This window comes from Geotrypetes seraphini, chromosome 1, assembly GCF_902459505.1.
Source record: "Geotrypetes seraphini chromosome 1, aGeoSer1.1, whole genome shotgun sequence".
Taxonomy (NCBI): Eukaryota; Metazoa; Chordata; class Amphibia; order Gymnophiona; family Dermophiidae; genus Geotrypetes; species Geotrypetes seraphini.
In genome coordinates, this window is record NC_047084.1 from 208586293 (window position 1) to 208601337 (window position 15045).

Here is a 15045-nt window from a genome sequence, read left to right on the forward strand (position 1 = left end):
ACTATGACAGTAATGACAAAGATGGAAGGTGCTCAGAGAGAAAGGAGATGGATGAACGGAAGGGAGAAAATGTTTGAGCTTGAGAACGGAGAATAAGGTAGATGACAAGATGGTTGGTGAGGGGATAGGAAAAGGAGAAGGATAGTGAGGACTTGTGATGTTGAGAGAAGAGGGAAAGGGAGTGAAATTGGGGAGAATGAGAAGCAGAAAGTAAATTGGAGCCATAAGGAGAGGAATAGAGAAAGGAAATAGAGATATACAGTACTTGAAGTGAGGTAGTGAAAATAGGGAGGTGCCCTCAGGAGGCGTTTGAAGAAGCGCACTAAGAAACATGTGATCCTTGTTTGCGCTGCTTCGTCAAGCAATACGGTTCTCACCGCTCAGAGAGGACTTAGATTAAATAGCAAGGTTAGTGAGGTCACCTGAGAGCTTGCTTGGGAGGGGCTACAGCCAGCTAGCCAGAGGCAGAGGGGGAGGGGCTACAGACAGGCAGTAAGAGAGATGTGGGTTGAAGAGGTAAGTTTGCAGTCACTCCTGAAAGAAAATAAAGGAAACATTTATTTAAAGAGTGCAGGCTGGACCAAAGGGAAACAGAGCCAAGAGACAGAGCAGGCAGGAACAGAAGAGCATGAATGAATAACTAACCAGTTGCAGGAGGAAGAAGGAGGCCATTCAGGACAGAGGTCCAGTTTGAAAGGGCACCGCCCAGAGAGGGCTGAGAGTAAATAGGTAGCAACGTTAGTGAGGTCACCTGAGTGCTTGCTTGGGAGGAACTACAGCCAGCCAGCCAGAGGCAGCGGGGGAAGTGCTACCGCAGGCAGCAAAAGAAATGGGGGTTGGAGAGTTAAGTTTGTAGTCACTCCTGAAAGAAAGCAAAGGAAAGAACAAGGACAAGAGATAGAGCAGACAGGAACAGAAGAGCTTACAATGTATGATTGACCAGTTGCAGGAGGAAGGAGGAGGCCATTCAGGAAAGAGCACCGCGCAGAGAAGGCTTAGATTAAATAGGTAGCGAGTAGTGACGCATATTTTTATTTTATCTTCCCCTGGATTACCATATAGAAAGCAGAGAAAGACAGAAAACCATTCAGGCTTCATGGACCTCTGTGCTTCTTTCAAACTATCCACCCACAAAGCTGTATAAAGAATCCTATTGGGTCGATATTCAAAGAGTTAACTGGGCAGGAGAGGCTCCTGACTGGTTAAAACACTTGTGTGGGGTTATCTGTTTATACACAGAGGCATTTAACTAGATAGTGCCACTGAATATCAGCACCAACTGCTAAAATGAAAACTGCCTATTTTGTAGGCAGTCCAGAGGTGGAGTCAGCATTTAGGCAGTTAAGTGCTAGTATTCAGCACTTATCGTATTTTTCGCTCTGTAAGATGCACTTTTTTTCCACCCAAAAGTGGGAGGAAATCTGGGTGCGTCTTATGAAGCGAAAGGTGCAACCCCGCCTCCCCCCCGCACACCAGCCGCACTACCTTGACCGCTGGCGCCCCCCCCGTACAATTGTAAAACACCCCCCCGCGCCGCACCACCTTTTAGCACCGCTCGCCACCCCCCAGTATAATTACAAAACACCTCCCGCGCCACAGCCGCACTACCTTTTAGCACCGCTTGCCCCCTATACAATTCCAAAAGACACCCCCGCGCCGCAGCCACACTACCTTTTTTTTAAACAAATTCCCCGCTGCCGTCGTCGCCAAACCTTTTTCCAAGCCTGGTGGTTTAGCACACGGCTCTGTAATCCCGGCAGCAGGCGCACTAGTCAGGAGCGTGGCGGTCAGGGCCAAGCTTTACACGCTCCCGCTTGGGCCCACGCCGCTTTCCGAATGGCTGGCTGCAGTTCTCGCAAGAACTGCCGGCAGCCATTCGGAAAGTGGCATGGGCCCAAACGGGAGCGTGTAAAGCTTGGCCCTGACTGCTGTGCTCCTGAATCATGCACAAGGAAGGGAGGAAAGAATTTTTAAAAGGTACGGGATTTTTTTTTTAAAAAAAAAAGGTACGGGGGTATGATTAAAAAGGTGCAAGGGGGATGATTAAAGGTACGGTGAATGATTAAAAAAGGTACAGGGGCATGTGGGGGGATGATTTAAGTTACTGGGGGGGGGCACATGGGGGATGGGGGATGATTTAAGGTATTGGGGGGGTATGTGGGGGGTATGGGGCCTGCCTGTCACTAGGCCCGCCTGCCCGCCACTAGGCCTGCCTGCCCTGTGCCCTATCCCAGCCTACCACTAGACCACCAGAGGGGGGACAGGATACAGAGCCTGGCAAGGAGTGTGGAGTTGGATGCAGAGCCTGGCAGGGAGAATTTGGTTCAGAATGTGTGTTTTTCTTGTTTTCCTCCTCTAAATCTAGGGTGTGTCTTATGGTCAGGTGCGTCTTATGGAGTGAAAAATACGGTAACTAGACTGCATAAAACTCAGTCCTATCTTTATCCATTTTTGATAGGCAGTTAAATGCTGAAAATTGAATGTAACCAAATAATAGTGAGTCAGCCCCAAACCCCGGAAATTCAGTGCCAGTGCATGGCTATGGCTTGGCAATGAATATCCAGGAATAACTCCAGCAGCTGAATATTTATCCCTGTGAATCTAGTGCATCACAATAATTAAAGAGTGTGTGCAGCCCCTCAAAATTTCACCTCACTTATCTCCCCAAACATGCTCCCTTTTATCCATACCCTTCTTCTCCACCGCCAACTCAAGACTCTGTCCCTTCTCTCTTGCTGCACCGTACACCTGGAACAGACTGAATCAATATGTCAAGCTCTGTCTCTAGCAGTATTCAAATCCAAGCTAAAAGCCCACATTTTTTTAGGTTGCTTTCAACTCCTAACTATCACTCACCATAAGATATCTTATAATTCTCTCTTCAAGAAAATCCCAACCCCTGTCACATTTGTTGTGTCTATCCAAATTAGATTGTAAGCTCTTCTGTGCAGGGACCGTCTATTACATGTTGAATATACAGCACTGTTTTATTCCTTTCAGCACTATAGAAATGATAAATATTAGTAGTATTTAAGATCAACTTACCTATATCTGGGGCATCTTTCTTTATGCAAAGAGTCCCTGGATTTTCAGAGCTTTGACTATGGAAATTCTTTTCCTCTTCTTCAACAGGAACATCTGTGCAAAGTCATACTGATTTTGTTACAGGAATAAAACAAATCTTATTTTTTTTCCTAAACTGAACCATTCTAGAATCTACTAGCCTGCTTGACAGAATGCCCCCTGATTAATTACAGATTGTACATGAAATTATTGCAGCAACTAGCATGGACATGATGCTCCCAAAGTTTGTTGGCAAAAACTGAACTGCTTTCAAACAGTTTGCGCTAGAGCAAGTCCATTTTTTTAATGGTTTGTTTAGTTAGGACCGCAGCTTTTGATACTATTCATCATAGCATTTTGTTGAATCGTTTAAAGTCATATGGGATTTCTGGAAAGGTTTTAGCATGGTTTACTTATTTTTTAGACCAGCGTCGTTCTAGCGTTCATCAAGGGCTTGACCAATCTGATTAGAAACTGTTATCAGCTGGAGTTACTCATGGCTCTGCATTGTCTGCAATTCCCTTTAATATTTACTTAGTTCCTATTTGTTGATTATTTTCTTGTTTAGATCTTCAATGTTGATGATATTCAGTTTTATTTTCCTATCAAAACGTCTGTGGCTGATGCAATGCAACATCTGTCTATGTGTCCAAAATTAATTCAGACTTTGATGCAGACTAAATATGACAAAAAAAAACCCCAACATATTTTGTAGTTATCAGATAATTCTTCTGATACTTTAGTGTCTTTTGAATTAATTATATTTGACATCAAATTTCCTTATTGTTATACATCAGATGGATGGCTTCTGGGTCAGCCGTCAGCAGCGTGTAGGAACTGCTGCTGATAGCTGGGCCTATGCCCAAACTGGGTGGCTCAGGCCCACCCCCCTGGTCATGCTCCTGGATGGAATTAAGTCATGGTTTTTGACTTTCACTTAAATTCACACCACTTAAAGGATACACAAAAATAAAGTCAGATAAGGTTTTAAGTATTTGGATTGAATGTTTTTGAACAATCAAATTCCTGAGCTTGGGTTCTTAGATAATATAGTGGTAGATGCAATTTAATAGTCAGTGCTTAAGATAGAAACATAGAAACATGATGGCAGATAAAGGCCAAATGGCCCATCTAGTTTGCCCATCCACAGTAACCATAAGAACATAAGAAGCGCCATCTCCGGAACAGACCCTAGGTCCATCAAGTCCGGCGATCCGCACACGCGGAGGCCCCGCGTGTACCCTGGCATAGTTTTGGTCCCCATATCGCTCCAAGCTTCTCGTAAAGAGAAGTGCAACTAGCCTACCCCTACCCATGTCACTTCATGCCACTCATAAGGAGATGTACATCTAACTTACCCTTAAATCCTAGAATGGTGGATTCCGCAATTACCTCTTCTGGGAGAGCATTCCAGGTGTCCACCACTCGTTGTGTGAAGCAGAACTTCCTGATATTTGTCTTGAACTTGTCCCCCCCTTAGCTTCAGCCCATGTCCTCTTGTCCGTGCCACATTGGACATTGTAAATAACGTTTTTTTCTGCTCTATCTTGTCGATTCCTTTCAGTATTTTGAATGTCTCGATCATATCCCCTCGTAGTCTCCTTTTCTCAAGGGAGAACAACCCCAGTCTCTTAAGTCTTTCCTCGTAATCCAGGTTCTCCATACCTTTCACCAGCTTTGTTGCTCGTCTCTGCACCCTCTCTAGCAGTATGATATCCTTCTTTAGGTATGGAGACCAATGCTGGACGCAGTATTCCAAGTGTGGTCTGACCATCGCTCTATAAAGCGGCATTATGACTTTCTCCGATCTACTCGTGATTCCCTTCTTTATCATGCCTAGCATTCTATTCGCGTTCTTCGCTGCCGCCGCACATTGCACCAACGGCTTCAGTGTCCTATCGATTAATACTCCCAGGTCCTTTTCCTGTTCAGATTTTCCCAGAGTTGCACCTGACATACTATACTTGTGTTCTTTATTTTTTCTGCCTAAGTGCATCACTTTGCATTTTTCTACATTAAACTTCATCTGCCATTTATCTGCCCAATTCTCCAATCGGCTCAAGTCACTCTGGAGTTCTTCACTGTCCTTCTGCGATTTGATGGCCCGGCATAGCTTTGTGTCATCTGCAAACTTGATGATCTCACTGGATGTTCCATCCTCTAGGTCATTGATGAAGATATTAAATAAGATGGGCCCAAGTACCGAGCCCTGGGGCACACTGCTAGTCACATTTTCCCAGTCCGAGAACTTCCCATTTATGCCCACTCTCTGCCTTCTGTTCTCTAACCATTTGCCTATCCATCTTAGTATATCTCCTTCTATTCCATGGCCCTGCAGTTTCCTGAGGAGTCTTACATGTGGAACTTTGTCAAACGCTTTCTGAAAATCCAAGTATATAATATCCACCGGTTCTCCATTATCAATTTGTCTGTTCACTGTCTCAAAAAATTGAAGTAGGTTTGTCAAGCATGACTTCCCTTTCCTGAATCCATGTTGGCTGGCTTTCATCAGGTCGTGTGTGTCTAGGTGCCGGGTTATGCTATCCTTGATCAGCGCCTCAACCATCTTCCCAGGGACCGACGTGAGACTCACAGGTCTATAGTTGCCCGGTACTCCTCTTGATCCTTTTTTGAATATTGGCGTGACATTTGCTATCTTCCAGTCGTCTGGTATCTGCCCTGTTTTGATTGACAGATTGGCAAGTTTTTGGAATAGTTCTCTGATTTCCACTTTTAGCTCTTTCAAGACTCTCGGATGAATTCCATCCGGTCCAGGGGATTTGTCGCTTTTGAGTTTGTCGATCTGGCGGTATATCTGGTCCAAGTCCACGTCTACTGTGGTAAGGCTGTCCTCTGTTACTCCTTTGAACACTTTCACTGCTTCTGGAATTGTTGCAGTGTCTTCCTTTGTAAAGACAGACGCAAAGAATGAATTTAGTCTGTCTGCGATTTGTTTGTCTTCCTTGATGTACCCTTTCCTTCCCTGGTCGTCCAGCGGTCCCACCGCCTCATTTGCGGGTTTTCTCCCTTTCATGTACTTGAAGAAGGGCTTGAAGTTTTTGGCCTCCTGCGCTATTTTCTCCTCATAGTCCTTTTTGGCATCCCTCACCGCCCTGTGACACTTCTTCTGATCACCCTTGTGTTTGTTCCAAGTTTCAATTGTTTTCGTGCGTTTCCATGCTTTGAAGGAGTCCTTCTTTTCTTTTATGGCTTCCTTCACCTCTTTAGTAAGCCACGCCGGCTCTCTTTTGCCTTTGGTTTTCTTTGCTTTGGATATCCTCGGAATGTAGAGGCTTTGTGCTTCCGTGATAGTATTTTTCAGAAGGGACCATGCCTGTTCTACCGTTTTGACTTTGCCCATTTTTTTCATTTATCTCTTTCTCTCTCCAAGAGATCCCAAGTACCTATCCCAGGCCCTTTTGAATTCAGACACAGTCTCTGTCTCCACCACCTCTTCTGTGAGACTGTTCCATGCATCTACCACCCTTTCTGTAAAAAAAAGTATCTCCTTAGATTATTGCGGAGCTTATCACCTCTTAACTTCATCCTGTGCCCTCTGATTGCAGAGTTTCCTTTCAAATGAAAGAGACTCGACTCATGCGCATTTACATTACATAAGTATTTAAACGTTTCTCACAAGAATCCAAATCACAATAACAAAATATAAATACAATCAGCAAAAAAATTGTTATTAGCCTAGTGGTGGAGATACCCCATGAAAGTACATTTATAATAGGTGGAGAAAAAGCCTCAACTTATCAACAATATACGGACGGCAACCCAATGAGTTCTTAAGCCAGTCCTGCTCTGTATCATAGGCAAAAAACTCCACACGTTTCAAAATGTAACTTTTCAAAACAGGACCAAAGCTACCACTGTGCACAGGAATCCAGAAAAAGAACAAAACAGTTCACTTATGTTCTGACGATGGCAACAACAGCAGCGAGTAGATCTTCCTGCTATAGCACTTCTCACGCTGAAAAAAAGATGAGGAACTGGATGCCACCAACAAGGCTCTTGTTTCGCTGAACAACGGCTGCATCAGGGCAATCACATTCTCTCCTGCTCCGTCCACACCCGGCTCAGAATGGCGCTGGAATTTATACTTCCGGGTTCATAGGGGTCACTATCAAAAAACTTTATTTACTGGAACAAACGATCTCACCATCAGTAGAAGGCACACCATTCTACTTTCTGATTAAGTCCATTAGGCCAGATAGTTTTCAAAAAGATAATAGACCGCTGTTCACTTTGATATAACAATCTTTTCACATCCCCACAACGAGCTGTAAGGGGAATATGATGTAATACAAAGCACCTAAATTCCTCAAAAGAGTGATTTTTTTCAACACAATGTCGTATGAGAATATCTACCTGTCTTTTGTTTGAAATGTTAGAACGATGCTCAAACAGCCTTGTTTTAAGACTGCATGTAGAATGTCCTATGTGGAACAGATCACAAGGGCAGAGTATTGCATAAACTACTCCAATGCTTTCACAAGTAACAAACTGGGTCATCCTGATACATTTTTTTCTGGGTATGCAAATTTGGTCTCCCTCATTTAATAAAGAACAAGCTACACCGCTACACTGGCTACACCGAAAAAGTCCAACCCTCCCTCCTTCCTTCTTTGTCCAAACATCTGCAGGGCGAATGCAATTTTACAATCCAAATCCTGAGTTTTGCTTAGTTTGCAGCATATGCCATAAAGATTTAATCTTTCTACCAAGCCGCTGTGATATGCCAGAATATCGTATTACACATGCTATAGAATCACTCTTGTCATACTTTGGTCTATATTGTAACAATTGTTCCCGAGCACTAAACCTCACCCTTTTATAAGCTTTAGAGATGACAGATTTTGGGTATCCTCGCTGTTCATATTTACTGTGTAACAATTGTGCATTATTCACAAAATCTTCAGTAGAATGACATATTCTTCTATACCGGAAGAATTGTGACACCGGCAAGTTGTTCTTCAGTGTGATAGGGTGCATACTAGTGTACTGCAACAAGGTATTCCTGTCTGAAGGTTTCGTAAAGACAGATATTAACAAATCTACCATTATCCTGTATGATTTTCACGTCCAAAAACAATTTCTACACAGTCACATTTCATTTCAAATTTAATTGTGGGGTGGCAGCTGTTTAAATATTGAAAAAAACTTTCAAGATGTTCCTGCGTCGAGGTCCATAGCAGAAAAATATCATCTATATACCTTCTCCACACTTTAATATGGACCATGAAACTCGATGCATATATCCAGTCTTGTTCAAACTTAGCCATAAACAAATTTGCTATGGAAGGGGCAAACGATGCCCCCATTGCCACCCCTGTTTTCTGCTGAAAAAACTTATGATCAAAACAAAAATAATTCTTGGACATCGCAATTGTTGTTAAAGCTGTTATAACCTCCGTAGGCACTTGATGTGGACGGGGCCGAGCATCTAAAACTTCCTTCACTACTTGAAGTGCTTTTGATTGAGGAATACAGGTATACAGCGATTTCACATCTAGAGTTACCATCAGAACTGCACTGTCTACTTGATTCTGTGCATCTAAGCATTTTAAAAAATCTGTAGTTATTTAATAGAAAAGAAGGAATGTTGGACATCAACGGTTGAAGAAACACATCAACATACTTGCATATTCCTTCCAAAAGGATCCCATAGCCGAGACTATTGGACGCCCCGGAGGATGTAACTTTTGGGAGAAAATAGATAACCGGGACCTTAAATTGCTGGAATGTCAAAAATTTATACTCAGCCTTAGTAATGCAACCGGATTTTCTCCCCTCATTAACAATGCTTAATATTTCTGAAAAAATCACATCTGACGTCCGTATATTGTTGATAAGTTGAGGCTTTTTCTCCACCTCTTATAAATGTACTTTCATGGGGTATCTCCACCACTAGGCTAATAACAATTTTTTGCTGATTGTATTTAAACGTTTCTATCATATCTTTCCTCTCCTGCCTTTCCTCCAAAGTATACAGATTGAGATCTTTAAGTCTGTCCCCGTACGCCTTATGATGAAGATCACATACCATTTTAGTAATCTTCCTCTGGACTGACTCCATCCTTTTTATATCTTTTTGAAGGCGCAGCCTCTAGAATTGTACACAATATTCTAAATGAGGTCTCACCAAAATCTTATACAGGGGCATCAATACCAACATTTTCCTACTGGCCATACCTCTCCCTATGCAACCTAGCATCCTTCTAGCTTTCGCCATCACCTTTTCAACCTGTTTGGCCACCTTAAGATCATCATATACAATCACACCCAAGTCCCGCTCTTCTGTAGTGCACATAAGTTCTTCATCCCCTAAACTGTACTGTTCCTTTGGGTTTTTGCAGCCCAAATACATGACCTTGCATTTCATACCATTTTTCAAGCTTCGCCAGGTCTTTCTTCATGTTATTCAAACCATCATGGGTGTCTACTCTATTGCAGATTTTGGTATCATGAACAGAAATATTTGTTAAGCAAATCAGTCTTTTCTTTATGAGCTTCTACATATTCCATCCGTTTACCTTTGAGTCTCATAATGCCACTTTTGCACTTCTTCCTATCACTAATATATCTAAAAAAGTCGTCTCCCCGTTTTACCGTGTCAGTTATTTTTTCTTCCATTTGTATCTTTGCTTTCCTGACTACATGACCAACCTCTCTTAACTTTTCCAGATATTTTTGCCCGTCTTCCTCTTTTGTAGTTTATGAAAGGTAACCTCTTATTGTTAATCTTCTCAGCTACTACTTTTGAGAACCAAAGCGGCCTTCTTTTCCTCTTACTTTTACTTACTTGCCTTACAAAAAGGTTTGTCGCCCTTACTATCGCTCCTTTCAGTTTTGCCCACCACATTTTCACTCCTTCCAGACATTCCTATCTAGACAATAATTCCATGATATAAACCCCCATCTGAAGAAAGTTATTTTTTTTTTAAGTCTAGAACCTTTGCTTTCAAATGAGCTCTCTCTATACCCACCTTAATATTAAACCGTACTATGTAGTGATCACTGGATGCCAGCTGATCACCCACTGTAACGTCAGAAACACTTTCCCCGTTTTAAGCACTAAGTCCAGTATGACCCCATCCTGTGTGGGTTTCATTACTAACTGCTAGAACAGTTCTCCTCGTAGAAAATCCAGAATCTTCCTACTTCTAGAAGACCCTGCAATAGGGACACCCCAATCAACATCTGGCAAGTTAAAATCACCTATTAACAAGACTTCCCCTTTTTTAAGACATATTCTGAATGTCTACTATTAAATCTCTATCTACTTCTTCTGTCTGTGGAGGCCTGTAAATATATTCACCATTCCCTCTTTCCAAATTGATCCACAGTCCTTCTTCCTTGTCCTGAAGATCCTGCAATTGTGTGGCTTTAACATGATCTTTAACATACTTCTCCTTTTCTTCCTACCCTATCTTTCCTGAACAGATTATGGCCCGATATATCTACATCCCAGTCATGGTTCTCTGTGAACGCTACTATGTCGAACTCATCTTCTTCCGTCACAGCTTCTAAGAACATAAGAACATAGATCCAGTTTCCCATACTTCGAGCATTAGTATATACTACTTTCCAGACATTGCCCCCTTTTCCCATCTGTGTAGGTATTCAGTAATTTACTTACTGAGAGCTTATACTCACCCGGGAGCTTTGATCACCCTGCCTCATCACTTCTAGTTTAAAGCCCTCTTCAGTAGATTAGCCAGCTTGCTGGCAAAGACACTTCTTCCCTACTTTGATAGATGCACACCATTCCATGCTCAATTTAGAGTCTAATAAAACTCCTAAAAAACTTTGGTTTCACCACACAGAGGGACAGTAATACCAAAAGACAATTTTCTATATTTTGTCCTCCTACTTATAGTATATTTTTTTTTTTGTTTGTAACATTCTTTTTCTTCTGAGTTTCTTCTGTCATCCAACTCTGGATATATTCAAGTGAGTAAGACATAAAATCCTGTGGTCTTGAAGTGTAGTTTTCAGTGGGAAAATTAAAAGAGTATAACCTGCATAAGAATAATAAGGAATGGTAAAATATCTCAAAATTACCCCTAATGAGCTCATATAAAATTAAATAAAATAGGGAATAGAGGCAACCCTTGAGTAACTCAAGGAGCTGATAACCCTCAGTGCCAGTTAACCCTTAATACTCATGTCTTCATAAATCCTGAGAATCAACTCATAACCGCACCAATGATCCCAAATAATATTTAAATAGGACAAGAATCAGAAGAAAAAGAGATAAGATGAGAAGGGAGAGGACAAAAAAGGTGAGTGAGAGGAAAGGATGGAAAAAAGGAAAGAACAGTATGGTGGGGGGTAAATGGAAGAGAGTGTTTGGTTAATTGTCCCCCCAAATATGTTTGTTAACTTGACTGTTTTTATTGACTAATGTACACCGCCTAGAAGCCTTATTAGGTGGTTTAATAAACTTGAAACTTGATATGGTAGGGGTTATGTGGAAGAGAATGTGGTGTGTAAATGAACACACCCTATCATCCTTTTATCTCGCACTCCCCCAGGAAGCAGTGCTAAGGAAGGCAGAGAAAATGAAGACTGGGATTATCTGTCTTATCCGTAGGAACCATGCTCTCTACTTTCCTCTTTCCCTAGCATTCCAAATCTCTGGGAAGATCAGAAATGGTTCCCTTTTCCTCTCCAGCAAACTTTATTCAAATGACATTCCTCCCCATCTCTATCTAATTTGAAATGAGCTATGTAGCCCTTCATATCAAAAATTTCCCTTCATATGAAAAGTTTGGGGGAGACCTTAGCTAAATCAAAGTCAGATAAAGCTAAGAGAGGAAAATGAAGCAAACATGAAGGAGAAAGAGAAAATGGAATGGTGACCCTGAAAAAAAAAAGAACAAGGAAGCAATGCAGAGAAGGAAAAGACCAAAACTAAGGTTACCATATCCTCTTTCTGGACTTCTTTATATATTTCTTCCAGGTCTTTTAACATTTAGGAAAATACCCTCTCTCTCTTTTATGTGCCTATGATTAACACACCTACACAAAAAATGAGAAAAACTCTTTGACAGTCAGTCTGTTTCCTTGCTGAATCTCTCAAAGAAATTTTGTTCACACAAATAAGCCAGTCAGAATTGTTGAAGGATATCCACTCTTCTGATAAGTATGCTCTGGCTCAGAATCAGTGAAAATCAAATCCGGAAGTTTTTAAAAAATAGATTACTATTTAATGCCTGTGCTGTAAAGTCAGTCACTGTTTGATGTGTGTTCATTAACTATTAACATATTTGCTATGATTAAATATTTCTTTAGCAAATGTAGCAATCATTTTATTTTTTTTGTGTGTGGGGGGGGGGTTGTGTCTCCACAAATATGGTAATCCTAAACAAAACAATGTGATTAGAAAAATAAAATGCCCAGACAACAAGGTAGTAAGGGTAATGCATTTTATATACTACCTTTCTATCCCCTCCCCCCCCTTTTACTAAGCCTAACATTGCGGGCAGGCGCAGTAAATGCTCTGGCGCCCATAGGAATTGAATAGGTATCAGAGCATTTGCCATGCAGCACTTGGCTGCATGGCTTAGTAAAAGGGGACCTATGTTAGGTAGAAAATATGAGTACTTTTATTTTAAATTGACTGATTGTAATACATCAGCTTTGGGAATGTGCAGCATCTTTGTCTTTGTATCTTGCACAGGAGGAGAGAAAAGAAAGAAATTTCTGTTTCTATTTCGACAGTGCTGTGCTGAAAGTAGAGCCTGGTTACTTGGGGTTTCTATTTTTAGTCTGTGATTTTGTATTTATTTGGTTTTAGAGTTGTCAACTGGCTCCAGAATTTCAGGATAATTAATTCAGCCCTTGGTCTAGCCCTTTGCATATATGATCAGAAGAGTGGGACTTAGGTGTGATGATCTTAAGGTGACCAAACAGGTTGAAAAGATGACGACAAAAGCTAGAAGATTGCTAGGTTGCATAGGGAAAGGTATGGCCAGTAGGAAAAAGGAGGTATTGATGCCCCTGTATAAGACTTTGGTGAGACCTCATTTAGAATATTGTGTACAATTCTGGAGGCCGCACCTTCAAAAAGATATAAAAAGGATGGAGTCAGTCCAGAGGAAGATTACTAAAATGGTATGTGGTCTTCATCATAAGGCGTACGGGGACAGACTTAAAGATCTCAATCTGTATACTTTGGAGGAAAGGCGGGAGAGGATAGTTCAGGAAAAAGTCTCTGCTTGTTTGGCTGACATTGCTGCCTGGATGTCTTGCCATCACCTGAAACTAAATATGTCCAAGACTGATCTGTTCCTCTTTCCTCCTAAAGCCTCTGCTCCTCCTCCTCCTTTCTCCATCTCAGTAAATAACTGTCATTGTTCCAGTCTCCTCTGCTCGCAACCTTGGAGTGATCTTCGATTCTGATCTCTCATTTTCTACGCATATCCAACAAGCTGCTAAGACCTGTCACTTCTATCTCTTCAATATCACCAAAATTCACCTCCTTCCTCTCTGAGTACACTACCCGGACCGTTGTCCAAGCTCTCGTAATCTCATGCTTAGATTACTGCAATCTACTCCTAACTGGTATCCCGCAGTGTTGTCTCTCCCCCTTGCAATCTGTGCAAAACTCTGCTGCATGACTCATCTTCTACCAACTTGGCTACGCTCATGTCACCCCTCTCCTTAAGTCACTTCACTGGCTCCCTATCTGCCATCCATACAGTTCAAGATCTTATTACTGACCTACAAGTGTGTACATGATGCTGCCCCTCAATATCTCTCCTCAATTCTCTCTCTTTATACACCTCCCAGAGAACTCGGTTCCTCAGTTAAGTCACTCTTAGCGTAAACCCTTCTCCTCCACTGCCAATTCCAGACTTCACTCCTTTCATCTAGCTGCCCCCTATGCCTGGAATAAATTACCTGAATTCGTCCGTCAAGCCCCTTCCCTTGTTTAAAATCAGACTGAAAACCCACCTTTTTGATATAGCTTTCAATCCTTAACCCCTATTCCTCTGCTCTCCTACCCAGCCTGCTGATTAACCGTTCCCCTTAACAGTTAACACTTTACTGTATCCATGACATCATGTTTGTCTTGCCTGTTTAGATTGTAAGCTCTTTCGAGCAGGGAATGTTTTCTTATTCTTTGTGACTTTGTGACTTATTCTTTGTGACACAGCGCTGCGTGTGTCTGGTAGTGCTAAAGAAATAATTAACAGTAGTAACAGTAGTAGACGCATGAGTCTAGTCTCTTTCATTTGAAAGGAAACTGCAATGAGAGGTGACTGAATGAAGTTAGGAAGTGATAGGCTCCAGAGTATAAGGAAATACTATTTTACAGAAAGGTGGTAGATGCATGGAACAGTCTCCCAGAAGAGGTGGTGGAGACAGAGACTGTCTCTGAAGAGGGCCTGGGATAGGCACATGGGATCTCTGAGAGAGAAAAAGATAATGGTTACTGCGCTTGGGTTGATTGGATGAGCTATTTGGCCTTTATCTGCCATCATGTTTCTACGTTTCTATGATTTTTGGTGTTTTGAGTGTTATGGTAAGTTACTACATAGGTTTTGAATGTTTATTTTTCATTGTTTCCTCTAATATATCCACTAGTGGAGAATTTGTATTATTGTTACTCGAGTGACTTCAGAGTTTGTATACTATATACACTGAGGAGGTAACTTCATGAAGTCATTGTCATGTGTATGTGGCCACATGTGCCTCATAAAATACTCAGGACGTATCCTACAATGCAATAGTTGCAAAGAAAAGAAAAAGATATATAATCCTATAAAGACTCTTTCCACCATTTTAGAATGGTTTTATGGGCCTGTAAAACTGTTCTAGTATGGGAGACATCAGTGAGCAACAGCAGACAGTGACAGCAAGTTGAAGGCTCCTGACACAGAACACGAAATGGGGCACCTTGTCAGACCAAGGCTACACTGTAAACTGCCATTTAAGATAGATAAGTGCTTTATTGTAAAGTAGAGA

General features: G+C 41.7%; 1 protein-coding gene across 3 annotated transcripts in view; it reads right to left on the bottom strand.

The window, feature by feature from the left end:
• The window catches only part of LOC117360582 (multifunctional protein ADE2), a 186157-nt gene that overhangs the window by 66933 nt on the left and 104179 nt on the right, over positions 1 to 15045 (bottom strand). For all 3 annotated transcript variants that reach the window (XM_033944548.1, XM_033944558.1, XM_033944542.1), the window contains one exon: positions 3046 to 3138. In XM_033944548.1, the coding sequence (XP_033800439.1) occupies positions 3046 to 3138 (93 nt within the window). The remainder of the gene's footprint in view (positions 1 to 3045; positions 3139 to 15045) is intronic.